At 43.1% G+C, this 26,489-nt stretch overlaps 1 protein-coding gene across 1 annotated transcript in view; it reads right to left on the reverse strand.

Moving 5' to 3' along the window:
• The window catches only part of REV1 (REV1 DNA directed polymerase), a 79,884-nt gene that overhangs the window by 44,818 nt on the left and 8,577 nt on the right, over positions 1 to 26,489 (reverse strand). Inside the window, exons 2-6 of the mRNA XM_069757525.1 lie at positions 23,011 to 23,077; positions 22,759 to 22,888; positions 16,670 to 16,838; positions 14,350 to 14,484; positions 12,614 to 13,245 (exon numbers count right to left, since the gene is read on the reverse strand). Of these exons, the coding sequence (XP_069613626.1) occupies positions 12,614 to 13,245; positions 14,350 to 14,484; positions 16,670 to 16,838; positions 22,759 to 22,888; positions 23,011 to 23,067 (1,123 nt within the window). The 5' untranslated portion in view covers positions 23,068 to 23,077. The remainder of the gene's footprint in view (positions 1 to 12,613; positions 13,246 to 14,349; positions 14,485 to 16,669; positions 16,839 to 22,758; positions 22,889 to 23,010; positions 23,078 to 26,489) is intronic.

Below are 26,489 nucleotides of genomic sequence, written 5' to 3' on the forward strand. Positions count from 1 at the left end.
CGCACTGCCTTTTCCCTGAGTTACGGTCTTTGGACCTTTATTTATTTATTTTTCCAGGGACTGAAGTGTATATGTGGGGTGGGGATAGGTGTGGGTGGGGTTCATAACAGTCTGCATTGTTTTTGGTGTTCTATATATTGTTGTGACATTTTACCTTTTCTATGATATAATAAAATGATATATCTTTTAGATATAATCAGTTTGCTCTTTTTGTCCTCTTGTTATCTGATACTGTTTGGAGCTGATTTTTTATTTTGGTTTGCAGACAGATATTCTCTGCCACCCTGGTCTCTAAGTATGTACATGGGATTCTGGTTGCTATGATTTATGGCTGCTAGCCAGCCTGAGTACATGTGGGGGTTGCCTGGTTGCTAGGGAATCCCTACATGTATTCAAGCTGTCTGGCAGCCACAAATCATGCAGCTGGAGTCAACAAACACTAAATTTCCGAGCACGTGCTGAAATACTCGGAGACCACCTGAGCATACTCGGAGAAACTCGAGCAACGAGTACACTTGCTCATCACTACCTACGGTATGTAAAAAACCTTACGAGTGTGACAATGTTATTGCAGAGATTTCCACTACAGTTAAATGCAAGGCATATCCACCTATTTATTATAGTTTATATATAGCTTTAAAATTGGTGAGGACATGCCGCTAATGTATGGAGTCATTGCCTTTACCTGTTTTCCCTGCTAAGCTGCACCAAAGTCCACCCACTGTGCACAATATTTCTGGATAGCTCTATTGACTTGAATAGAGCAAGGCTGCAGTTTTCTGCACAGCCAGGTGGCTGGGGGCAACACTGAGCTGGGAAAAAAACAAAGCGTAACCACAGGACATCAGCGCTGTTTCCTGGTTGATCAGAATGCAATGACATATCCTAGATTTAACCACTTCCACACCTTAGACGTATAGATACTGTGTGCTGCAGGCTCCGGCGGTGAGCCTGCAACTTTTCCGGTACATGTCAGCTGATGCTCCTAACAGCCGTGGGTGGAAATGCAATCCACCAGCGGCTGTTAACATGTTAAATGCCGATGTCATTCTCTAACAGCTGCATTTAACACACTCGCGCCGGAAGTGCATCACTAATCCCGCTGAAGCCCTGCTCTACGTAGCACAAACGATCGGATGATCGCAGCTCTTAGTCTCACATGGAGATCGTTGAAGTAAAAAAAAAAAAAGTTTTTAAAAATATTTAAAAAAAATATCAATGGCGCAAAAAATAAGCCCTCATCCAGCCACAGATCTCAAAAAATATCGACTTTTTTTTTTTTTTTTAAGAAACTTTAGATTTTTTTTTCACCACATAACCCCTTAGTGACAGACCCAATTTACAGCTTAATGACCCTGCCAATTTTTACAATTCTGACTGTCACTTTATGAGGTTATAGCTCTGGAACGCTTCAACGGATCCCACTAATTCTGAGAATGTTTTTTCGTGATGTATTGTACTTCGTGTTAGTGTCAAAATTTCTTTGATATAACTTGGGTTTATTTACGACAAAATTTAGCAATTTTCAAACTTTTGCTTTATGTACACTTAAATCAGGGAGTGGTGTCACACAAAATAGTTAATAAATAACATTACCCACATGTCTACTTTACATCAGCACAATTTTGGAAACTTTTTTTGCTAGGACATTATAAGGGTTAAAAGTTGACTAGCGATTTCTCATTTTTCCAACAAAATTTACAAAACCTTTTTTTTTTTTTAGGGACCACCTTACATTTGAAGTGTGTTTGGGGATCAACATAACAGAAAATACCCAAAAGTGAAACCATTCTAAAAACTGCACCCCTCAAGGTGTGTAAAACCACATTCAAGAAGTTTATTAACCCTTCAGGTGCTTCACAAGAACAAAAGCAATGTGGAAGGAAAAAATGAACATTTTACTTTTTTCACAAAAAAATTTCTTTGGAACCAATTTTTTTTTATTTTCACAAGGGTATCAGGAGAAAATGGACCACAAGATGTGTTGTGCAATTTCTCCTGAGTACGCCGATACCCCATATGTGGGGAAAAGCCACTGTTTGGGTGCATGGCAGCACCATTTGACTTTTTGAATGCAAACTTGGCTGGAATCAATGGTGAGTGTCATGTCGCCTTTGTAGACCCCCCTGATGTATCTAAACAGTGGAAACCCCCCAATTCTAACTCCAACCCTAACCCCAACACACCCCTACCCCTAACCACAGACCTACCCTAACCCTAACCACAAACCTAACCCTAACCACAAACCTAACCCTAACCACAAACCTAACCCTAACCACAAACCTAACCCCAACCACAAACCTAACCCCTAACCACAACCCCAAACCACTTTGGCCCAACCCTAACGGAAAAATGGAAATAAATGTTTGTTTTTTTAATTTTATTATTTTTTACCTAACTAAGGGGGTGATTTTGGAGGGGGGGATGGGGTTGATTTACTATCTTTTATATATTTGTATTTTTTTGATCACTGTGATAGGGTCTATCACAGTGATCAAAATGAACCAATAGGAAAAATTTCCTATTGTTGCCGGGTGCTGGCCGGCAGATCTAAGCGGGCGCAATGCACATGCGCCAGCCATTTTCTCCCAGAAGAAGACACCGATGGCCCGGGGGACTTCACGGGGGGATGCGGGGACTCAGCATTCACATCAGAAAAGAGAGAAATTAAGTGGAAAAAAAGGATTTTTTTTGCGGATACCGTTAATAATAACGGCGATGGCAACACTGGGGTCTGTAAAAACCAACCCAAATCATATTCTCTGGGGTCTCAGCTACCCCCAAAGAAATTCCAACACTAGGGGCGCTATATACTTATTTCTCAGCGCCGTTAAAAAACGGTGCTGTGGCATAAGTACCCTGAGCTGCCGCCATTAAAAGATGCATCGGCGGTTGTTAAGGGGTTAAATAAAAAAAGACCTAGACATGTTTGGTATCTACAAACTTCTAATGACCTGAAGGATCATAATGGCAGGTCAGTTTTAGCATTTAGTGAACATGGTAAAATATCAAAACAAAAAACAATTGTGGAATTGCACTTTTTTTTGCAATTTAACAGCACTGAATTTTTTTTCCTGTTTTTCAGTACACTACAGTGGGGGAAATAAGTATTTGATCCCTTGCTGATTTTGTAAGTTTGCCAATGACAAAGACCTGAACAGTCTATAATTTTAAGGGTAGGTTAATTTTAACAATGAGAGATAGAATATCAAAACTAAAATCCAGAAAATAGGGATTTTTGTGTACTCACCGTAAAATCCTTTTCTCCGAGCTATTCATTGGGGGACACAGACCGTGGTGTATGCTGCTGCCACTAATGATACAAAGAAAGTTAGCTCCTCCTCTGCAGTATACACCCTCCTGCTGGCTCTCAGCTAACCAGTTCGGTGCAAAAGCAGATCAATAACATATGAGCGTAGAGCATGTCACCTTATATATGAGAGTATAGCATGTTGAATTATAAAACAAGCACAAGCTAATAATAGGGTGGGAGCTGTGTCCCCCAATGAATGGCTCGGAGAAAAGGATTTTATGGTGCGTACACAAAAATGCCTATTTCTCCTTCGCCTCATTGGGGGACACAGACTGTGGGATGTCCCAAAGCAGTCCCTGTGTGGGGACAACATCAGATCAGGCCCCGTGTAACCGCTACTTACAAGTGCGCCACCGCGGCCTGCACAGTCCGCCTGCCCAGACTCATATCTGTGGAAGTCTGGGAATTATAGTGCTTGAAGAATGCATGCGGACTGGACGAACCCGCAAGCTTGCAGGCGTTCATTGCCGACGCCTGGTGCCTAGAACCCACAAAACCATGAAAGACAGAGAGATAAGCTGACATCTAACACGGAAGGACTCCTGGATGGTGTAACGAATCCACCAGGCTAACATGGCCGATGAAAAGGCTAAACCCTTCTTGTAACCGTCAGGAAGCCTTCTTCTTACTGTCAGGAAGCCCAAATAAAGCGTCCAACCTTCGGAAGGATGCCGTCCTCGATACGTACCTACTCAGAGCACTCACTTCGTCTAGAATATGGGGAACCAATTCCATTTTGTGGACTGGTGCCGAAAGATGAGGGAAGAACGATGCCCTCATAATAGTGGGAATACAATACCACCTTGGTAACAAGGGATGGGGATGGCCTGAGGACCACCTAGCCTTGAAGGTAATAAGGGAAAAAAAAGTCCGAAAGAACAGAGCAGCTAGCTTCAAAGAGTCGTCAAGATGACGAGATCGCAGAGAATAAAGGGCGGCCTTCCTTGATAGTAAAGTCTGTCTGGATCAAAAGGAGTCTACTGTAAGACTCCCAGGACCATTAAGGTCCCAAAAATCTAACGGTATGCGATAGGAAAGAACCACATGTGAAGACTCCCTGCGAGGAAGTCCCTACTTGCAGTTTTGTTGCAATAAGACGAAAAAATACTAGTTCCGCAAACGAAAAAAACCTGACGTGGTCAGTGCGGATCTCCCAGGATCACTAGGGCCCTTCCTGCTTCCGAAAGGCTCTCGGAAGTAGTGGAAGAGGGGTTAGGGAAACTGGTACCATGGAAAAACTAGAGCATGCACTGCGATGACTTTTGGATCTGGAGGCCGAACCATGAACAAGAGTACATTGGTGTTCAGTCTAGACGCCATCCGATCTACATCTGCAGTGCTCCAGAGAAGGCAGATCTGATGGAAGACTTCCGGGTGTAGTTCCCACTCACTTGAGGCGGGATCCTGATGGCGTCTGCCGACTAGAGTTCTACTTCTGGGATGTGTAGTGCCGAGATCACCTGAATGATAGATCTTGGCTCATCAGAGAATGTGAGGCACCTCGACCATGACGCCTGATGGCAGGTACCTGCTAGATGATTGATGTATGGCACAGCCGTAGCATTGTCCGATTGAATTCGGATGGGGTGACCTGCCAGAAGGCAGTGGATCTGCTGTAGAATTAGCTGTACCGTTCGGATCTCCAGAACAATGATCCGGAGAAGAGAACTGGCATCAGCAGTCACTAATAACCATTGAACTGGGAGAAAGGATCTCCCCTGGATGAGGAAGGAGCTCAGAGACTAACCTCTGAAAGCCTGTTTGACCTGCATAAAACGAGAGGAGCGAAGGAAACCGCTTCCATTGACGTCACCATTTTCCCTCAGAACCCTCCTAGCAAATCGAATGGAATGAAGTGATAAGTGAACAAGTGCACAAGCTCCCTGTTGAAGGGCCACGGCCTTGTCTCAAGGGAGAATTACCAACCTTCTGGAAGTGTCCAAGAGCATCCTCAAAAAGGATATCTGCTGGGCTGGAAATGAGTAAAAACTTGTCCAAGATTAGCTGCCAGCCCAGGTAAAGGTACCGTCACACTAGACGATATCGCTAGCGATCCGTGACGTTGCAGCGTCCTCGCTAGCGATATCGTCCAGTGTGACAGGCAGGAGCGATCAGAATCCTGCTGTGCTGTCGCTGGTCGGGGAAGAAAGTCCAGAACTTTATTTTGTCGCTGAACTCCCCGCAGACATCGCTGAATCGGCGTGTGTGACACCGATTCAGCGATGTCTTCGCTGGTAACCAGGGTAAACATCGGGTAACTAAGCGCAGGGCCGCGCTTAGTAACCCGATGTTTACCCTGGTTACCATCCTAAAAGTAAAAAAACAAACGCTACATACTTACCTACCGCTGTCTGTCCCCGGCGCTCTGCTTCTCTGGTCTGGCTGTGAGCACAGCGGCCGGAAAGCAGAGCGGTGACGTCACCGCTCTGCTTTCCGGCTGCCCAGCGCTCACAGCCAGACCAGAGAAGCAGAGCGCCAAGGACAGACAGCGGTAGGTAAGTATGTAGCTGTTGTTTTTTTACTTTTAGGATGGTAACCAGGGTAAACATCGGGTTACTAAGCGCGGCCCTGCGCTTAGTTACCCGATGTTTACCCTGGTTACCGGGGACTTCGGCATCGTTGGTCGCTGGAGAGCTGTCTGTGTGACAGCTCTCCAGCGACCAAACAGCGACGCTGCAGCGATCCGGATCGTTGTCGGTATCGCTGCAGCATCGTTTAGTGTGACGGTACCTTAAGAAAGGGTATCACAAGAGATATAGATGACTCAGCACAGTCCTGGAAGAGCAGATAGAGTCGACCAGATAGGGCAGGACGACCATGCCTCTAGGGTGCAAGAGGAACAGGACAGCTGCCATAACCCCTGCGAACACTCTGGGTGCGATAGCAAGGCCGAAGGACAAGGTCGTGATTTGAAAAAGCTGTTCGCGAATGGAAAAGCAAAGGAATTTTTGAAGAGGGAAAAAATAGGAATGTAAAGGTAAGCATCCTGAATTTCGTTGGGATGCCAGAAACTCCACCATTTCCCGTTGAAGTAGTGGCTGAGCGGAGGATCTCCATCTGAAGAAGGGGGACCTTGTCAAGCTTGGTAGAAGTTTGAGGTCCAGGATCAGTCTTACTTTTCAGTCAGCTTTTAGGAACCAAGATCCCTTAGATGTAGACTGTCCTGCTCAACTCATCCACTGCTGGTTGGGTTTATAGGAAACATGCGATCCTTTGTTCCTGCGTGGGGAACGCTCCCAACTTCTCACCGAATAACTGATCACCCTGGTAAGGGAGTGATGTCAGAGGCTTTTTGAATGCAGAGTACGCTTCCATTCTCTGAGCTATAAAGTCCTTCTGAGTGTAATGGCATTTGAGGCTGACAGCGCTGCGCAAATAGCCGCATCCGAGAGGCGTGAAGCAGCTAGTCTCCCACTCAAGAACTTTGATTGACCAGCTGTACTGTATTCGGAAAAAGGTAACTGATGCGAATTAAGGAAGTTAAGGTCTCCGACCAGGACACCATTGCTGTAGCAATCCATGCGGCGGCTAATGAAGGGTAGAGCGCTGAACCCGAGGCCACAAGACGGAACTAACCAGATTTGCTATCTGACAGTCTGTGGTAGTTTTAATTGATGACCCATCGGGCAGGGATACTGGAAGGTATACCATAGGAGATTCTACCCGGTTAATCTGCCAAGTGGGAGAATGCGTGGCTGCATGCAGAAGGTCAGAAAAAAACGCCAGGGACGAAGCAACTCCTTGCAAAACGCGCGTCGGGTGTGGTGGACGCCAGGCCATTTATCCCACTGGGTAACTATGAGCTGATATAGCACTGTATGCCTTAGGTTATTATAGTACTTTGTGTCTTTATTACTGTGGCGTATTTGGCCTCTTCATGACTATATATGTCGGAGGTGTGTAACACTGTACTGTAGCTAAGACTTCTGTATTATATCGCTCTTGCCTATTTACCAAGTATTTAACATATGTGCTCCAGTGTATTATATCAGCCATTTTTTAGGATATTTTCCTGTAATATTACTGCCAGGTATCCCCCATTTTTTATTCTGTATGTGTTGTGTCTCACTTGCTGCCCATTGTGGGCTATTCCCAACCATGGTTGGTTTTTATGATATTTAATAAAGCAATTTCTTTTACATCATTTATGTGTGGTGCCTTCTTGTAGGTATATATGAATCTTGTGTGGCTTGCCACCGTGGGTTACATTATTGGTGTTCTGTCCGGGTGAATGGCAAATGCTCTGCTGGGAGATTAGTCTCCTTATGAGGGACACTGCGTGATCTAGAGTAGAACCGAAGTCCTCGTCAATCTACAGAGAATGGTTGATGATATAAATAGGCAAATCCATCCTTTTCTAAAGTTCTGGTGAAGCCATAGTGTGGGCGTGGCTTCCGGGATGTGGCCTACACATTGGCCGAAGCCGGGTGCTAAATTTTTGCAGCTGGCCGGAGCGTTACCTCAGGGAGGTGGGCCACAGGGAAGCCGTGTGCTCGTCTGTTGATGGTTCGGGGAGATCGGAACCCTGAAAGGATCAGTCGCCGCCTTTGTCCGTGGAAAAAATAAAATCAAAAATGTAAAAGGTAAAACTAAAATAAGAAAGTTTTGGGTCTGAATAGCAGACCCGTCCGTGTGCCTCCTACGGACACTAAGCAAGAACTGGTTAGCTGAGAGCCAGCAGGTGGGTGTATACTGCAGGGGAGGAGCGAACTTTCTTTGTATCACTTAGTGTCAGCCTCCTGGTGGCAGCAGCATACACCCACGGTCTTTGTCCCCCAATGAGGTGAAGGAGAAATCACATTGTATAAATTATATACATTTATTTGCATTTTGCAGTGAGAAATAAGTATTTGATCCCCTACCAACCATTGAGGCCGGCCTCACACTAGCGTGTTTTACGGACGTAAGAAAGGTGCTGAAAATACGGATTGCATACGGTACAATGCTTCTCTATGGCCCAGCTCCTATCAGCCGTATTTTACTGATCCGTATTATACGGTGTTCTAGAAAGAGTAGAAAAATTGCAGCATGCTGCATTTGTCACCGTATTGCGCAAAAAATACGCCAATGAAAGTCTATGGGGGCCAGAAAAATACGGATTACACACGGACCAACAGTGTGACTTGCAAGAAATACGCAAAGCCAGCAATTCAGTGCTGTGTACAGTAAAATCACACTAGCTAAAATAAATGTCTACACATAGTATAGGGGTAAAAATATATATCAGTGAGACACATATGTATATATATATATATATATATATATATATATATATATATATATAGCCTGGGAACTTTTCCCACGCTCGAGTTCATATGAGGACATCCAGCAGATAGATAGATAGAGAATATATATATATATATATATATATATATATATATATATATATATATATATATATATATATATATATATATATATATATATATATATATATATATATATATATATATATATATATATATATATATATATATATATATTTTGAGTCCTCTGCTGCGGGGCTTCAAGAAAATGGCCGCGGGATGCTGCGCGTGCGCAGATGGAGATCGCGGCAGCCATTTTCCTGAAGCAGAGTTCGCATCTCGGCTTCAGAAAAATGGCCGCCGCGATCTCCATCTGCGCACGCGCGGCATCCCGCGGCTATTTTCCTGAAGCCCCGGGCAGTAGAGGACTCCATATGCGCACGTGCGGCCTCAGGAAGAAGGCCGCCCCCACAGATCACCAGGGAAATAGCGCAGATCGCGGGTTTTTTCTTCTCATGCCCAGTGGATTCAGAAGATGGGCATGCGCAAACCACTACGCCACCAACGGAAAGATATGCAAGTTCTGGGGGAAGAAACAGCAATGTCACCACACCCATATGACCTGACCAGCCTGATTGACAGGCGAAAACAGCGACTTTGGTAAGTTATTTCGGCAGCATAGGTGGGGAATCAGGGTACACAAAATACACTATAGTAACGCACAGCTCAGGCCCTATTTAACAGTATTTTTATCTCGAACTGAAAAAACGGGGTGACCGGTTCCCTTTAATATCTGCTCTCAATCACTGGCTTTACCATTCTGGCAGAGAAAATTGCACGGGAGCCCACGCCAATTTCTTCTGCGATTTAACCCTTTAATTTAATAGCTAGAGCGCCCAAATTTTGCACATACACACTACTAACATTAGTAGTGTGGAATATGCAAAAAAAAAAAGGGATATGAGATGGTTTACTATATATAAACCAGGTCTCATATATCGGGTTTGAGAAGGAGAAAGGAAAAGCCGGCAATTGAATTACCGGCTTTTAAGCTATCTAGCGCTGTATGATATATTAATATATATACATGTCTCACAGTATACATATTTTTACGATTTTTTGAGCACATGGATCCATTGTATGTCCGTATGTCGGTTTTGCAAGCCTGAGAGAAAAATCGCGCAGTACGGATGCCATACGGATTACATACGGAGGATGCCATGCGCAAAATACGCTGACACACCCTGCCTACGGATGACATACGGACCACTATTTTGGGGACTTTTCTGCGTATTACGGCTGTAAATAACGGACCGTATTTTTATACACTGAGTGTGAGGCCGGCCTAAGAGTTCTGGCTCCTACAGACCAGATAGACGCTGCTAATCAGCTCGTTACCTACATTAAAGACAGCTGTCTTACATAGTCACCTTTATAAAAGACTCCTGTCCACAGACTCAATTAAATCAGTCAGACTCTAACCTCTACAACATGGGCAAGACCAAAGAGCTTTATAAGGATGTCAGGGACAAGATCATAACCCTGCACAAAGCTGGAATGGGCTACAAAACCATAAGTAAGACGCTGGGTGAGAAGGAGACAACTGTTGGTGCAATAGTAAGAAAATGGAAGAAATACAAAATGACTGTCAATCGACATCGATCTGGGGCACCATGCAAAATCTCACCTCATGGGGTATCTTTGATCATAAGGAAGGTGAGAGATCAGCCTAAAACTACATGGGAGGAACTTGTTAATGATCTCAAGGCAGCTGGGACCACAGTCACCAAGAAAACCATTGGTAACACATTACGCAGTAAAGGTTTAAAATCCTGCATTGCCCGCAAGGTCCCCCTGCTCAAGAAAGCACATGTGCAGATGTGTCTGAAGTTTGCCAATGAACACCTGAATGATTCTGGGAGTGATTGGGAGAAGGTGATTTGGTCAGATTAGACAAAAATTGAGGTCTTTGGTATTAACTCAACTCGCCATGTTTGGACGAAGACAAATGCTGCCAATGACCCAGAGAATACAGTCCTACTGTCAAGCATGGAGGTGGAAACATTATGTTTTGGGGGTGTTTCTCTGCTAAGGGCACAGGACTACTTCAGAATGGATGGAGCCATGTGCCATATAATCCTGAGTGACAACCTCCTTTCTTCCGCCAGGACAATAGAAATGGGTCATGGCTGGGTCTTCTACCAAGACAATGACTTAAAACAAACAGCCAAGGCAACAAAGGAGTGTCTCAAAAAGAAGCACATTAAGGTCATGGTGTCGCCTAGACAGTCTCCAGACATTAATCCCATAGAAAACTTATGGAAGGAGTTGAAGCTCCGAGTTGCCAAGCGACAGCCTCAAAATCTTACAGGGACTCTGTCACCTGAATTTGGAGGGAACAATTTTCAGCCATAGAGGCGGGGTTTTCGGGTGTTTGATTCACCCTTTCCTTGCATGCTAGCTGCAATATTGGATTGAAGTTCATTTTCTGCCCTCCATAGTACACGCCTGCGCAAGGCAAGATTGACAGAGGACAGAGAAAGGATTCAGAAGGATCTAGATAAGCTCGAACAATGAGCAGCGACTAATAGAATGGAATTTAACAGGGAGAAATGCAAGATTCTACATCTAGGCAAGAAAAACGAAAATGACATCTACAAAATGGGAGGAATAGAACTAAGAAACAGCATGCGTGAAAAAGACTTGGGTATACAAATAGATCGAAGATGCACATGAGTCAACAGTGTGATGCAGCAACAAAAAAGGAAAAAACAGTTCTGGGATGTTTTAAGAGCAGCATAGAATCTTGAACACGTGAAATAATTATCCTCTCTACTCCTTCTTGGTTAGACCTCATCTGTCTCCACCTGTATGGTTTTTCCTGAGGAAGAAGTGCATTATACATCGAAACGTGTCAAATAAAACCATATGTTTAATTAAGTCTCTGAAATTGAAACCTTCAATCATGAACAGCGTTAACAAGTACACAAATCCTTCCTGGTTTCCACTGTCTCTACCGATCAGTCTCCTGTAATCAAACTTTCTACTCTCCAATCCATCCTGAATGCAGATTCCAGGGTCGTACTTCTGTCCAGCTGCTTCACGGATGCCTCCATCTTGTGCCAGTCATTGCACTGGTTACCCATTTGCTACAGAATACAATACAAACTTCTCTCTCTCACCCACAAAGCACTCCACAGCTCTGCACCGCACTATATCTCCTCCCTCATCCCTATTTATCACCCAACCCATATTTTTGGCTCTGCAACTAATTTAAGACTAACATCCTCCATAATCCTAACCTCCCAATTGAATCTCCAAGACTTCTCTCATGCGGCATCAGTTTTCTGGAATGCACTACCCTGACGTATCTGACTAATACCTAGCACCCACACTTTGTAGCGTGCTTTGACATCTCTCTTGACAAGTCTATAACCTAAATTCACTAACCTAACTCTCCCCGTTCCATCTTTCTCCTTTTTCCTCATAATCTGGTCCCTCCTATTCATCTGTGTCTACATCCTCCATGCATCCATGGAGGCTGGACCATACATAACCATCACTTTTACCTATTGTGTCCCCCCCCCCATTTCCTTATAGATTGTAAACTAGAGAGCAGGACACTCTCTACTCCTGAAAGTGTTCAACTACGTGTCATTTTGTGATGTCTGTATGTTTGTACATGTCCCCGTTTAATTGTTGGCGCTATATAAATAAAATTATTATTACCTGGGCCCATGTGCGCTCTTCGTCTGCACTCAACTACAGATATCATCTGCATGCACTCAGCCACAGCAGAAGTTTGCAGAAACTATGCGATTAGAAGAAAACTAGACGACCAGTGATCAGGCTAAATAGGTTAGCCTGATATAGAAAAAGGGGGCATGTCTGGAATTTTATTCTATGAAAAGTGTATTTCCAAGATCATTTAAATGGGATGAATTTTTGATCATGATAAAACCCCTTTACGCAGTTTACTACAAAGGAAACAACTATACAGAGTAATATATCCAAAGCACAAGAACTCCACAAAATATTTAGTAACGCATATTACCTGTCTTCATTCTTTTTAACCTTTCCCGACCTGGAAAGCTGCCATTATATTGACTTTGTAGATCACGTACAAACTCTGTGAACTCACACTTCCATGTCGATATATGATGCAGTCTAGAGTGAGAATAAAAGTCTGAAATAAAATTGGAGTCTGTGGTTTTAGGCAGTTGTGGAGAGGCTGCCTTACTAAGCAAGTGTATGGAGGCGCTTTTTGTGCTTGAAGGCCCCTGGAGCAAGTGGTGAGCACCATTGAGTTTAGTTTTATTGTGCAAATGTGAGGAGGAGGCTGAGCTTGATTCTGTATCTAGGTGTCCATTGTTTGGTTGTAATTGCTCTAAAGTGCAGTCCATACAGCCTACATTAGGCTTTTCCTGCTGACTTGTTGACTGAAGTCTACTTGTAGAAGAGTTAATTGAATGCACTGAGATATCCAGTGGCTTTAAGGCACCATTAGGGCTACAGTTGTGTCCATTGATGACAACAGTGCTGTCTTTGCAGTTCTGTTCTCTAGTATAATCAGAAAAATCTTCTAGACCATCTACTTTAAAATCTTTTTCCTCGTCAGACTTTTGACAATCTTCTTCCCAACCATTTGTTCCATTTGCCTGAATGGTGCTGTCCGTAGAATGGCTTCTAAGGAGGAATCATAAAAACAAAGCGTAAGAATGCCATAATTGCATTTCCAAGCCTGAACACAATCCTACACTTAAAGGGCTTATCTGGTTCTTTAACCCCTTCATGACCCAGCCTATTTTGACCTTAATGACCTGGCTGTTTTTTGCAATTCTGACCAGTGTCCCTTTATGAGGTAATAACTCAGGAACGCTTCAACGGATCCTAGCGGTTCTGAGATTGTTTTTTCGTGACATATTGGGCTTCATGTTAGTGGTACATTTAGGTCAATAAATTCTGCGTTTATTTGTGATAAAAACGGAAATTTGGCGAAAATTTTGAAAATTTCGCAATTTTCACATTTTGAATTTTTATTCTGTTAAACCAGAGAGTTATGTGACACAAAATAGTTAATAAATAACATTTCCCACATGTCTACCAGTGTTTCCAGCCATGGCCGATGATATTGCAGCATCGGCCATGGCTGGATTGTAATATTTCACCAGTTTTCATAGGTGAAATATTACAAATCGCTCTGATTGGCAGTTTCACTTTCAACAGCCAATCAGAGCGATCGTAGCCCCTGGGCTGTACTACCACTCCCCCTGTCCCTGCAGATCGGGTGAAATTGGAGTTAACCCTTTCACCCGATCTGCAGGGACGCGATCATTCTGTGACACAGCATATGCGTCACAGGTCGGATTGGCACCGACTTTCATGACGCATACGCTGTGACACAGGTCGGGAAGGGGTTAAAATTGATGATCGTAAATTATGTAATAATGCTCTGCTCATGTATTCCATCAAGTAGTCAGTGCTGGCATTGTCCCATGCAGGGTTACAGTTGTGTGACGTTATGACAGCATTAATCAAGGCAGCCGCTTTTAGCAGCTAATTCGCTCTTCACAAAAGTAATTGTGGCTACATACAATTTATCTGGCAATTTATAATAAGTAGAGAGTAAAGAGAACTGGTAACAAAGCTTCATGAGTGATGTGACACTGGCATCCAGATTTATGAAGAAGGAAAGCGTAGGGCACGCTCCCTTTATGTAAAAAAAAAGTACATTACCACAGCTACATGTATTACTTACAATCTTCATTACTAATTGCTAACAATACTTACAACTTTTGGTTGCTGTCTTTTGGGAATTGGTCTTCTGGTTTGCATTTGGAAGTGAAGTTCAAGCTCTTCTGAACACTGGACTGCTTTGTATAAAGCTGGTAGGGAACGTAAGAAAGAAGACGTCCAGCTTTGATGCTAAAAAAAATAAAAATAAATAAAATTATATATATATATATATATATATATATATATATATATATATATATATATATATATATATATATATATATATATATATATATATATATATATATATATATATATATACATATACACACACACACATTTTATTTGCATATTATGGTGGAAAATAAGTATTTGGTCAGAAACAAACAATCAAGATTTCTGGCTCTCACAGACCTGTAACTTCTTCTTTAAGAGTCTCCTCTTTCCTCCACTCATTACCTGTAGTAATGGCACCTGTTTAAACTTGTTATCAGTATAAAAAGACACCTGTGCACACCCTCAAACAGTCTGACTCCAAACTCCACTATGGTGAAGACCAAAGAGCTGTCATAGGACACTAGAGAGCTAGAGAGCATTTGGATGATCCAGAGGAGTTTTGGGAGAATGTCCTATGGTCTGATGAAACCAAACTGGAACTGTTTGGTAGAAACACAACTTGTTGTGTTTGGAGGAAAAAGAATACCGAGTTGCATCCATCAAACACCATACCTACTGTAAAGCATGGTGGTGGAAACATCATGCTTTGGGGCTGTTTCTCTGCAAAGGGGCCAGGACGACTGATCCGGGTACATGAAAGAATGAATGGGGTCATGTATCGTGAGATTTTGAGTGCAAACCTCCTTCCATCAGCAAGGGCATTGAAGATGAAACGTGGCTGGGTCTTTCAACATGACAATGATCCAAAGCACACCTCCAGGGCAACGAAGGAGTGGCTTCGTAAGAAGCATTTCAAGGTCCTGGAGTGGCCTAGCCAGTCTCCAGATCTCAACCCTATAGAAAACCTTTGGAGGGAGTTGAAAGTCCGTGTTGCCAAGCGAAAAGCCAAAAACATCACTGCTCTAGAGGAGATCTGCATGGAGGAATGGGCCAACATACCAACAACAGTGTGTGGCAACCTTGTGAAGACTTACAGAAAACGTTTGACCTCTGTCATTGCCAACAAAGGATATATTACAAAGTATTGAGATGAAATTTTGTTTCTGACCAAATACTTATTTTCCACCATAATATGCAAATAAAATGTTAAAAAAACAGACAATGTGATTTTCTGGATTTTTTTTCTCAGTTTGTCTCCCATAGTTGAGGTCTACCTATGATGTAAATTAGACGCCTCTCATCTTTTTAAGTGGTGGAACTTGCACTATTGCTGACTGACTAAATACTTTTTTGCCCCACTGTATGTATGTATGTATGTATGTATGTATGTATGTATGTATGTATGTATGTATGTATGTATGTATATATATATATATATATATATATATATATATATATATATATATATATATATATATATATATATATATATATATGAGAGAGAAAGCTAAATTGCTTGTACCTATACCATGAATGCACAGTGGTTGCTTCATATTGAAAGAGCGTCAATAACAACGGACACCATTATTTAGTTTTCATCATATGATTGATATTTTGAACAATAGACTTCTGTGTGATTAAATAGAATCTGTGACTTCTGCACTATTTCACACTTTATTCCCAAATAATAACAGATATTTTGAAGCAGTATGAGCTAAATACAGTGCGGACAAATCAAGACACGCTTTGAGTATATCGGGAGAGAAATGGATGTATAGACAAGCTAAGGAAACTCAACGGCAAAACATGGTATGCTGAACCATTTATGTCATAGCCACAGGATGTGTCTAAGTGTCTGATAGATGTAGGAAGCATCGGTGAGACCTGCTCTGACCTCCATAAGAGGGATCCCAATCATCCCTTGTCTCAAATCACTGCGAGATAGCATCTTCAGGTGGAGAATGAATGAAGGGACATGCATGTGTGTTGGTCTCTCCATAAACTCTCATCAGAGATTTGCTGATTCAGTGACTCGTACAGAAGTGACTGTGTGTTCCAACGCTTATTAGTTTCCAACCTGGATATGGCAGCCAGCAGTCTCCTCACCAGATGGGACAAGAGGCGAGACCCACATCTCTCCAGACATTGACAGACCATGCTATAAAATATCTAAGGTTGGAATACCACTTTGAGACACTTTTTTAGAGTTAAAAAGCAAATCAGGATGTTACTTGTTGTACGGTTACCACTCAATACTTGGTTGTGTTTTTACTAGCTTTCCAGATTGGTGCATACAAGGGAAATAAAATGACCTTACCTATCTGTTATCCACTCAGGACGGACCACTTTCTCATCTTTCAGCTCTTTGATTTTGCTATTCGGGAGATTAGTTGCAATAATGTGGGTTGTTTTAGAACGTGAATAATAAACATGAAATTGGCCTCCATGAAGCATCATTAGATGTCTTAGCTGGTCTGCAGTTGGATCTGTAACAACAAATAAATTACGATGTAAGAAAGAAAGCGGGCACCGCTACTGTGTAAATATCTATAAACTAGATGGTGGCCCAATTCTAACGCATCAGGAATTCTAGAATATGCATGTCCACGTAGTATATTGGCCAGCCACGTAGTATATTGGCCAGCCACGTAGTATATTGCCCAGCCACGTAGTATATTGCCCAGCCACGTAGTATATTGCCCAGCCACGTAGTATATTGCCCAGCCCACGTAGTATATTGCCCAGCCCACGTAGTATATTGCCCAGCCCACGTAGTATATTGCCCAGCCCACGTAGTATATTGCCCAGCCCACGTAGTATATTGCCCAGCCCACGTAGTATATTGCCCAGCCCACGTAGTATATTGCCCAGCCACGTACTATATTGCCCAGCCACGTACTATATTGCCCAGCCACGTAGTATATTGCCCAGCCACGTAGTATATTGCCCAGCCACGGAGTATATTGCCCAGCCACGTAGTATATTGCCCAGCTACGTAGTATATTGCCCAGCTACGTAGTATATTGCCCAGCTACGTAGTATATTGCCCAGCCACGTATGTAACAGGTTAAAAAATAAAAAATAAACATACTCACCTTCTGAAGTCCTGTCGCCTGTGTGTGGTGCACGCAGCAGCTTCCGGTCCCAGGGTTGGTATGAGCGCAGGACCTGTGATGACGTCGCGGTCACATGACCGTGACGTCATGGCAGGTCCTTGTCGCATAGCATCCTTAGCACCGGAACCTGCCGCTTGCACTGCTGAGGGCAGGACGACACGTCGGAGGGTGAGACTAATGTTTTTTTTTATCATTATTATTATTTGTAACATTAGATCGTTTTACTATTGATGCTGCATACGCATCATCAATAGTAAAAAGTTGGTCACACAGGGTTAATAGCTGCGTAACCGGAGTACGTTACTCCGCGCTCCAGTAACGCTGGCGTTAACCCTGTGCGAGCGCTGACTGGAGGGGAGTACGGAGCGGGCACTGACTGCGGGGAGGAAGGAGCGGCCATGTTGCCGCCGGACTGCGCTCGTCGCTGATTGGTCGTGGCAATGGTCGTGGGCATTTTGCCACGACCAATCAGCGACTTGGATTTCCATGACAGACAGAGGCCGCGACCAATGAATATCCGTGACAGAAAGACAGACAGACAGAAGTGACCCTTAGACAATTATATAGTAGATAATATACATGGTGCTACCTCTACGTCTTAAACATGGTTAAGAAAGAAGAGAAAAAGAAGACGCAATGAGGGTGCACACACCTAATGTATATATGAAAAAAAGACTATTGGAGCAACAAAGAGTGCACATACACATATAAAACATTTAAAAACATCTAAAACACATACAAATCATGGCACAAAAGGGATCATATTGGCTGCATTTAGGAAAAATTCCATGTTAATACTAGTGGGTAATAAATGGTGTCTGTTAGAAGCCAAAATGCTGCATCAGAAAAAGCCTGAGAAACTTAGGGTTTAAATACCCCCACATGGAATTTTGCCTAAATGCAGCCAATATGATCCCTTTTGTGCCATGATTTGTATGTGTTTTAGATGTTTTTAAATGTTTTATATGTGTATGTGCACTCTTTGTTGCTCCAATAAAGTCTTTTTTTCATATAACAAATAAATTACATCATTTTTTAACTTGTATATTATTTTTAGGTGTGTAAAGTATTGTCTTTGGAAGAAAACAAAAATAAACATCTCCAGAAAACATAGTTGCTCAACTGGGATCCTGGATCCTTACGTACATGAGCAGTAAGTATCTGACCGATATCAGACACCTTCATATTAAAAGATAAAAACCCCTGTGCGGAACCTGATGGGATCCATTAGGCTGCCACTGGTGTCCGCTGTTTGATGGTATCGTTACTGCGATGTGGGTTTTAATGTTATAGGAGACGAAGATAAAAGAGGTACCGTAGTCATTCATTCAATTGTCCAACCCTTACTATATGTTTTATGTGCATCCACTTTTGGCACCAAAAATACCCCCATTTGAATTACGCTAACAAAATTCTCAAAATTAGCTTTAGCGGCAAAACCTATAGAACAGAAAATGAAAAATGCATCTGATTCGATACAGATTATTGCAATGCAGAAAAATTATGGATATGGTTAAATATTTAAGCAGATGTACTCCACATTTAAAGAAGCACTCCCATCAAGGATTTTATCCTCTTAAGATATTGAAATCATCATATTAAATAAGTATAGCACTGTATACTTCTGTGAAGAATATTGGAGATATAATTTCATGTCAATCATTTCTATCATATTTGGCATGGTATTATAAAACTCCCTTCCTTTGTGCAGCAGGGACAGGAAACCTGGCTCAGCAGGTCATCCAGCATTCTAAAAGCTTCAAGGAGTAGGCTGGCACCTAGCTGGGCAGGTGAACAAACCTGAAAAGGCTGTGAGTGACACATGTCACACCTTGAGCCAGCTAAGCTCAGAACAAAGGCTTGCTTGCAATATAGAGTCATGCTGAATCAAACTACCAAAGAATCCTTCTAGAACATTCTAGAAACATAATTCCATAAGGAGTTATGGAGATACTATACATCCTAGCCAGACATTGTGCATATTTCCGAGATCCCCAGAACATGGTGAAAGTCTTCCAGTGTCTCAATACGTTCTACCACCCCAGGGTGGCGAGATACGTAAAATGACTAGTAGTAGCCAGGTAGCAAAGCCATGTTTGGTCTCAACATGTAGCAGGGACCTGGCCGGATCGGATGGTGCCAAAACCGCCCGCTAGGACCATCCAATAAGGAGTTATGACTCATCTTAGGTTTTGGAGTTTTTAGCTGCTAGATGCAAGGGAAGGGGATTTAGGTCCACTCCAGGTGGCAGGAGGGGAGTGTGCATAAGGTGTTAAAATCTCATGTAAAGCATGGCCTATTGCTTTTTTTCCGGGGAGGTCAAGATGACATATCGTGTGGAGAGAAGTGAAGTAATAAAGGGGACCACCAGCCTCCCATTTGGCAACCCCTCCCCCACAAGCCAGGCCTTTCATCTGACTAGTAACAGACTCATATTCTGCATACTTTGTAATCCCACTATTTATTTCCATACTCGACCACTGTATATGTATAACCATTGTGAACAGAGTGTTTTGTCTAGTGTGCCCTTAAGGAGAGTAAATATATAAATAACCTTGGGCTACTCTTTTATCTCAATCCACACGTCTGTGTTCTCGGCTTAACTTTCCATACTACTGGGGCTGGTTTCTGGCCCAATATAATCCCATTAACGGACCGGGATTATATCCAACTAGGACCTGGTGGCAGTCCTACTGGGCTCTCCAGGCGATGTGTCACTGGTGCCAATTAAAGGGGCCTCTTAGCTTATCAGGGTTGTGAGCGAGTTTGGTGGCAAGTCAGTGACTGTGTGAGCTACATCCTCTCACTCCCTGTGCCTCCCTGGGCCCATGTGGACAGGGAGTGTCTCCGTAAAACTGTGCCAAGCTAACCTTACGTGTCCCCAGGGGGTGTGGAATGTCATGTTGAGCAAGTGAGGAGAGCGCACCATGTGATCCCTCGGACGCAATAGTGACGTCAGGCGGGGTTGGCGAGGTGCAGGTTCTTCACATGTGGTGGCAGCGGTGCCATGCTTCACAACTTACAATTGCTCATTTTGCCTTTCTACCCAGTTAATTCTTCTCTTTTCTCTGCTCTGTATAGAAACAGGAAGTCTGTTTTCCCTGCAGTTATCATTCCCATCTTCAACTCCTGACCCAGTTACTCCCTCCTCCCCAGGGACTTTTGCAGTGACTTATGACTCATACAAGGAAAATGTACTTCCTGTTTCTACATAGATCTTAGAAGGATTTAGCTAGTCACTTTTTAATCATATGATGTCATAGACCTAATAGAAAAGAATTAGCTGGGTAGAATGGGAAAATAAGCAAATCTAAGCACACATTTCTATGTAGTATGATGATTGCAATATATTAAGAGGATAAAAATATTGATGGGAGGTTTCTTTAAAGGGAGTATGCCAGCAAAGAATGACTGTTGAAACCAAGTGCAAGCACTCAGTGCACCCTTGGCGTGGCCAAACATCTATGAGCACCTTCCCACCTGTTTTCCCTCGATCACCGACCTCTCTTCTTTGATTGACAGCTCGGGCTTTAGAGCCAGAAAATGGCATAGACAGATGGAAAACAAGTAAGTAGGAAGGTGCAGTAGGATGTTTGGCCACGCAAAGGGGCACCAAGTGCTTGGTCTTCTTTTCAACAGTCATTCTGTGCTGACAGACTGCCTTTGAACATTGGCCAGTTTCAGATGGACACATTTTATGTATGTTACCAAAAACAACACCTGGGCCACCCGTCCTCCTGCTCTCAACTTGTAACACCAAATGGTGCCCATACTTGTTTGAAGACTACATCGATGTATGTATACTTTTTTTTTTATGCAGTTAAACAATGATGTGGATGAATTGGGACCCACTATTAAGGTAAGGCCAGATAACGCACTGACATGTATCAGCTTCATGTTAAAGGGATGCATGATTTTGCAGAACAGCTGTTCATTAGCAAAACAGTGTGGCTGATTCAGCTGTTCTCCTCCAAAATCATGACCCCTTTTAACAATCAATTTAAAAACTGAGTGGTGTCAGTGCTTCTTCATCTGGCCGTACCCCAAGTGGTATCCATATACACTACACAATGTCTTTTTATACAAAACTACACAGTAAAAGTGGTTTACACCACAACAGTTATGTTCAAGATATATATGAAACGAGAATGACTATTTCTCACACCAATGTATATATGGACGTGCTACAGTAAACTGTATTATATTGGATTCCTTATGTCCTGATGTGGTTTTCTTTGTTCTGTAATATTCCAGGCGCAGCACATAATACGAGGGCTGTATGAGCAGTCACACACAGGATGTGCTGTGCGAGGGTTGCTAGGCAGCCGAGTGTTTGATGCATGCAGAATGTGTACTACAGAGAGATACGGTGTCTGCCCACTGAAAAATTGTGAATGAAACCCAGCAGCGGCTTCTGCGCAGCCTAGTGACAATGACTTGTATGTAATTCATAGTCTTCCCTCACATCAGGAGGGGAGAAACAGCAATGCTACAGGAAACCTGAACAAAGCCCAGTATTTACAACTACAGAGCACAGAAAAGAGGGAAAAAACAATCCCACCCCTTCTACTTATACAAATTATTATTTACCTAATCAATAAATACCAGAAGGGAATATGGACAAAAAAAATTGTAAATGATCAATAACTACTTTTTCTTACATTCCTGCTAAAGATCACTAAACATTTGCCAAGATCAGCCTAAGTGATCCACCAGATCTCTTATGGACAGCAGAGAACAAAGAATCTTGTTTTGATGTATGTAGATTTACATCAGTTCCCTTGTACATAGGCAATAATAATGCTGAAATATATTTGGGGGCTTAAACAAAACCATACAGGGCAAGTAAGAGTAATGGTGGCCAGTGATAACATATGCATGTTCCCCATATGTGTGTTAATGCCTAGGCATGCAACGTTTTTGCTTGCAGCATTTGTATCACATAGATTGGCGGCGTGTTCATGTGCTAGGTTTTACTTGACTGCATTGATTTATCGCATTCACACCATACGGATCAGTATGTTCTCTGCACGACTGCATATGCAGATAACCAATAATGCCCATGAAATCACTATCTGTATCTAGAAATATGCAGGAAAGACAGACTTCTGTGAACGTCTTTCAACCTCGCCACTGCAGGAAACCCTTGTGCCATCTCACCAGTGACATAAAAGCCTCAACAGCACCCAGGTGGTGAGTTTACATAAAATGGCACAAAAAGTCCTCTGGTGGGAAACTGGCTTTGATTCACATCTACAACATATACCACAAAAGAGTACAAGTAGCATACCTGTATAACCGTTCACATAAATGGAAACTCCAGTAAAGATGCTCGTGGCGGTTCCATCCTTCTCTTGCTGCAGAGGGGCATCTATTCGAAACTGCTGATCTAATTTCAGTGCCTTAGCCGCAATGTATCCCTAGAATACAAGGGGAATGCAGATGGACCCATTTTTAATCATCAATATTTGATCAATGGCTGTAACCAAACGAGAGTCAAGACTCCCAATATACAAGAAAAAAAAAAATGAGTGTGACATACGCAGGCACCCCAGCCATCATCGCTGCTGGCACGATTCCGCCACCCTCCTCGACGCATTGTGCAGGTCCTGTCAAGTAAAAAGAAACTAAGAGTTCATAGCTATAATCGATACTATGAGAAATGTGCTAAAATTATTTTCCTGAAAAATAACCATGAGATCAGACAAAATTATTAGTGTTTGCAGTGTGAACAAGTCATAGGAAAATGGAAAGGAGGATTTCATAGTGTGTTTCGGCACACATCACCTAAGTATTGAGCTAGGGCGCAGTTAGAAGGCCATATAAATTACCACCGCAATGGATGAATTGGCCGCGGCTCTCCTGACCCGAGAGTGACAGCTCCATACACATATATGAAAAAGTCAGGCTCCGGTCGGGAGAGCAGCCTGCCAGGCAATGCACTGTAGTCCGATTTTTATGGCCGAGTAACTGCTCCTTTATGAAGTCCCCTTACTGCTTACAGGGTGTCTTGCTCCTGGGTCCTCCTGCAATTAAAGGCAACAGTAGCAAGTTTTCAATTCTCCAGGACTCCACAACAGGGGATCGCCATGCTGCCCACAGAAATTAGTCAGCTGTCGTGTTATAGATAGACAAGACATCTCTGTAGCCATTTTTTTCACTCTGGCTAATTAGAGGGGTTGTCAGGTAAGATAAATGATCACTTATTCAAAGGAAAGATGACAAGTTATTAATGGGTTGTGGTCCGACGGCTAGGACCTGCACTGATTGGCAGAACGGGGCACATTAGAATAAACTGGCAGAGCGCACGCACTGACCGCAGCGACATTTATTTTCTATGGGGCTGCTGGAAAAAGCAGATCGCAGCACTCGACTGCCCATAGGGATGGAATGCTGTTGAGCCGGGACACTGCCGCTCCATTATAACAGAGATATAAGTTACCTATTCTGCTGATTGGTGCGGCCTGAGTGTTCGGGACTCCATTGATCAGTAAGTTATCATCTAGACTTTGGATAAGTGAAAACTTATTTCACTGGAGAACCCTTTCATGAATTAACGATTTGCAATGTCATGGTCCAGTAGTAGGTCTATATCGAGATGCAGTCACCAACTTGGCATCTGTTGAGAGCACAAACCCCACAGTGGATTTATAGGATCAGGTTTTTGCATGGCTTGCAGCTTGGTTTTCTCTCCCCAGGGTCCTAAACAGGAATCGGATCAGTTACTAGATAGACAGGAGAAAGTTGGAAGAGATTTGCCAATGCTTCCCAGCATCAGAGGAGTTAACTTATTTTATATAACAAAAATAATAATTCTACGTTAAAAAGAAGGCATTTCAGTGCATTCAATCCAATTTTGTTATTATTCAGTCCATTGTTATTAGAAATTAATGACTCCTATGCTCCTGGAAAGCTCTGGCAGAAATCCTCATTGCTCTCCTGCCTATCTGGTGACTCTAAAAAGATCTTTAGCTATAATATTCAAATTATTATTATTTTATTTTATTTATTTTTTTTTACAGAGAACACATCCCCTGTGGCAGCAGAGAGAAATGTGTCAGTGTTCTTCTATATTATACTATTCTACAAGGACGCAGATAATCAGCACTGTTATCTGATGCATATTCCCACGTGTTGTCACCCCACCGGGGAATAGTGGTGCAATGGTCGGGGTGTGCTGTGTTGGGCAATACATCGCCCACTGCTGGACCATACCAGGTTATATGTCCTTGCTTATCAGCATATTTGGCTTAAGAAAAGGCGGGTAAGGCTTCTGTCACACTAGCGTCGGAATCTCCCCGTCGCAATGCGTCGGGGAGAGATTCCGACGCTAGCGTTTAACGCATTGCACAATGGAGGCAGCGGATGCATTTCTCCGGCGCATCCGCTGCCCCATTGTAAGGTGCGGGGAGGTGGGGGCGGAGGTGGGGGCGGAAAAAGCAGTCCGTCAGGAGCAAAAAACGTTACATGTAGCGTTTTTTGCTCCCAATGGTCCGCCAAAGCACGATGCATCCGTCGCTTGACGGATGCGACGTGTGGCAATCCGTCGCAAATGCGTCGTCAATACAAGTCTATGGGGAAAAAACGCAAGTACTTTTGCAGGATGCGTTTTTTCTGCAAAACGACGCATTGTGACGGATTTCAGAAAACGCTAGTGTGAAAGTAGCCTAATTCACATGCACTCTTGGACAACGTGTCTTTTTCTGACGCAAACTAAAATTGCTGAACCTTCTATGTAAATGCAGGTTAGACGGGAATACTAGCAATTTTATAGGAAGAATGTTCTCCTCAATGCTTTAATGTACTAATTCCTTAAGAATTGTTCATTCTGAAAGCACTAACAGGTGTTATCCCATAGAAAGCATTTATCCTCTTATCTGCAGTATAGGTAATAGATATGTGATCGCTGAGATCCCCACTGCAGAGACCACCACTGATCACTGGAACAGGGGTGCAGAGGTCCCGTCCCTTGGCTCTGCTCCATTAAAAGACTATTGGACTGAGGGAGGCACCTGAGTACATCGCTCTGCTGCTTCAGTCGACCCCCTAGTCATGCCAGTGCATATACTGATCCATTCAAAAGGTTTACTATCTGTGGTCAACGAAGGAATAATGGTCAAGGGACACCCATTCAAGTCGTCAAAACGAGTCCAGACTGCAATGCACCAGCAATCATATAATTATCATCTATTCCTAGCTTGTCATAACCCCTTTAAGTCTCCTTTACACAATTGGTTTGCCCTGTTGTACCATAAGACCATAATTTTTTTGAGCAATAATTAAACAAGCTTGTATCTCTGGAACCACAAGGCGGATTTACAAACTAAAAAAATACTGCAAACTAATGAGAGCAGCATAAGTAAAATAAGAGCAAGACTGGATACTTTCCATCTGCTGACACAGCCTCTGAGAACTTTATGTCCTCCTGAGCTCAAAGTCTCCACCTCGATCCAATCCTGCCTTTATACACTACTGAACATTGAAACACGATGAAAAGTGGCGTAATTATGGAAATTAATGGGTTGATAGCAGGGCTGGACTGGCCATCGGGCAAATGCCAGAAGGGCCGATCCCTGTAGTGGGCTGCTTGGTCACCTCCACTCTCTCTTCAGCAACATCCATGTCAGGCAGCATTAGCTCGCCTTGCCCACATGATTGCACTAGAGAGCCGAAACCAGCAGGACCAGGGGGTGGCGCGCTGCTATGTTCTGTGCCGCCCATTGGCCCTGCTGATTTCAACTGTGCATCACGATAATGTGCAGAAGGCAAGCGAATGCTGCCTGTTGTGCATGATGCTGAAGTGATCATGGAGATGACGATACATTAACCCTCTATACCAGGCCCACGGAGAAGTCCAGGAGACGCTGCTCCCTCCTTCCTGTAATGAAATTAATTTGCGTCTTTCAGATGCAAATACACCTGAACATTGTGGCACCTGGACTGCAGCAGAGAGCGCTAGTCAGCCCAACATGATGAGGTCAGCATCTTTCACATTCCCTTGCGAAGGTCTCTTCATGGTGT

Source organism: Ranitomeya imitator, chromosome 3, assembly GCF_032444005.1.
Source record: "Ranitomeya imitator isolate aRanImi1 chromosome 3, aRanImi1.pri, whole genome shotgun sequence".
NCBI lineage: Eukaryota > Metazoa > Chordata > Amphibia > Anura > Dendrobatidae > Ranitomeya > Ranitomeya imitator.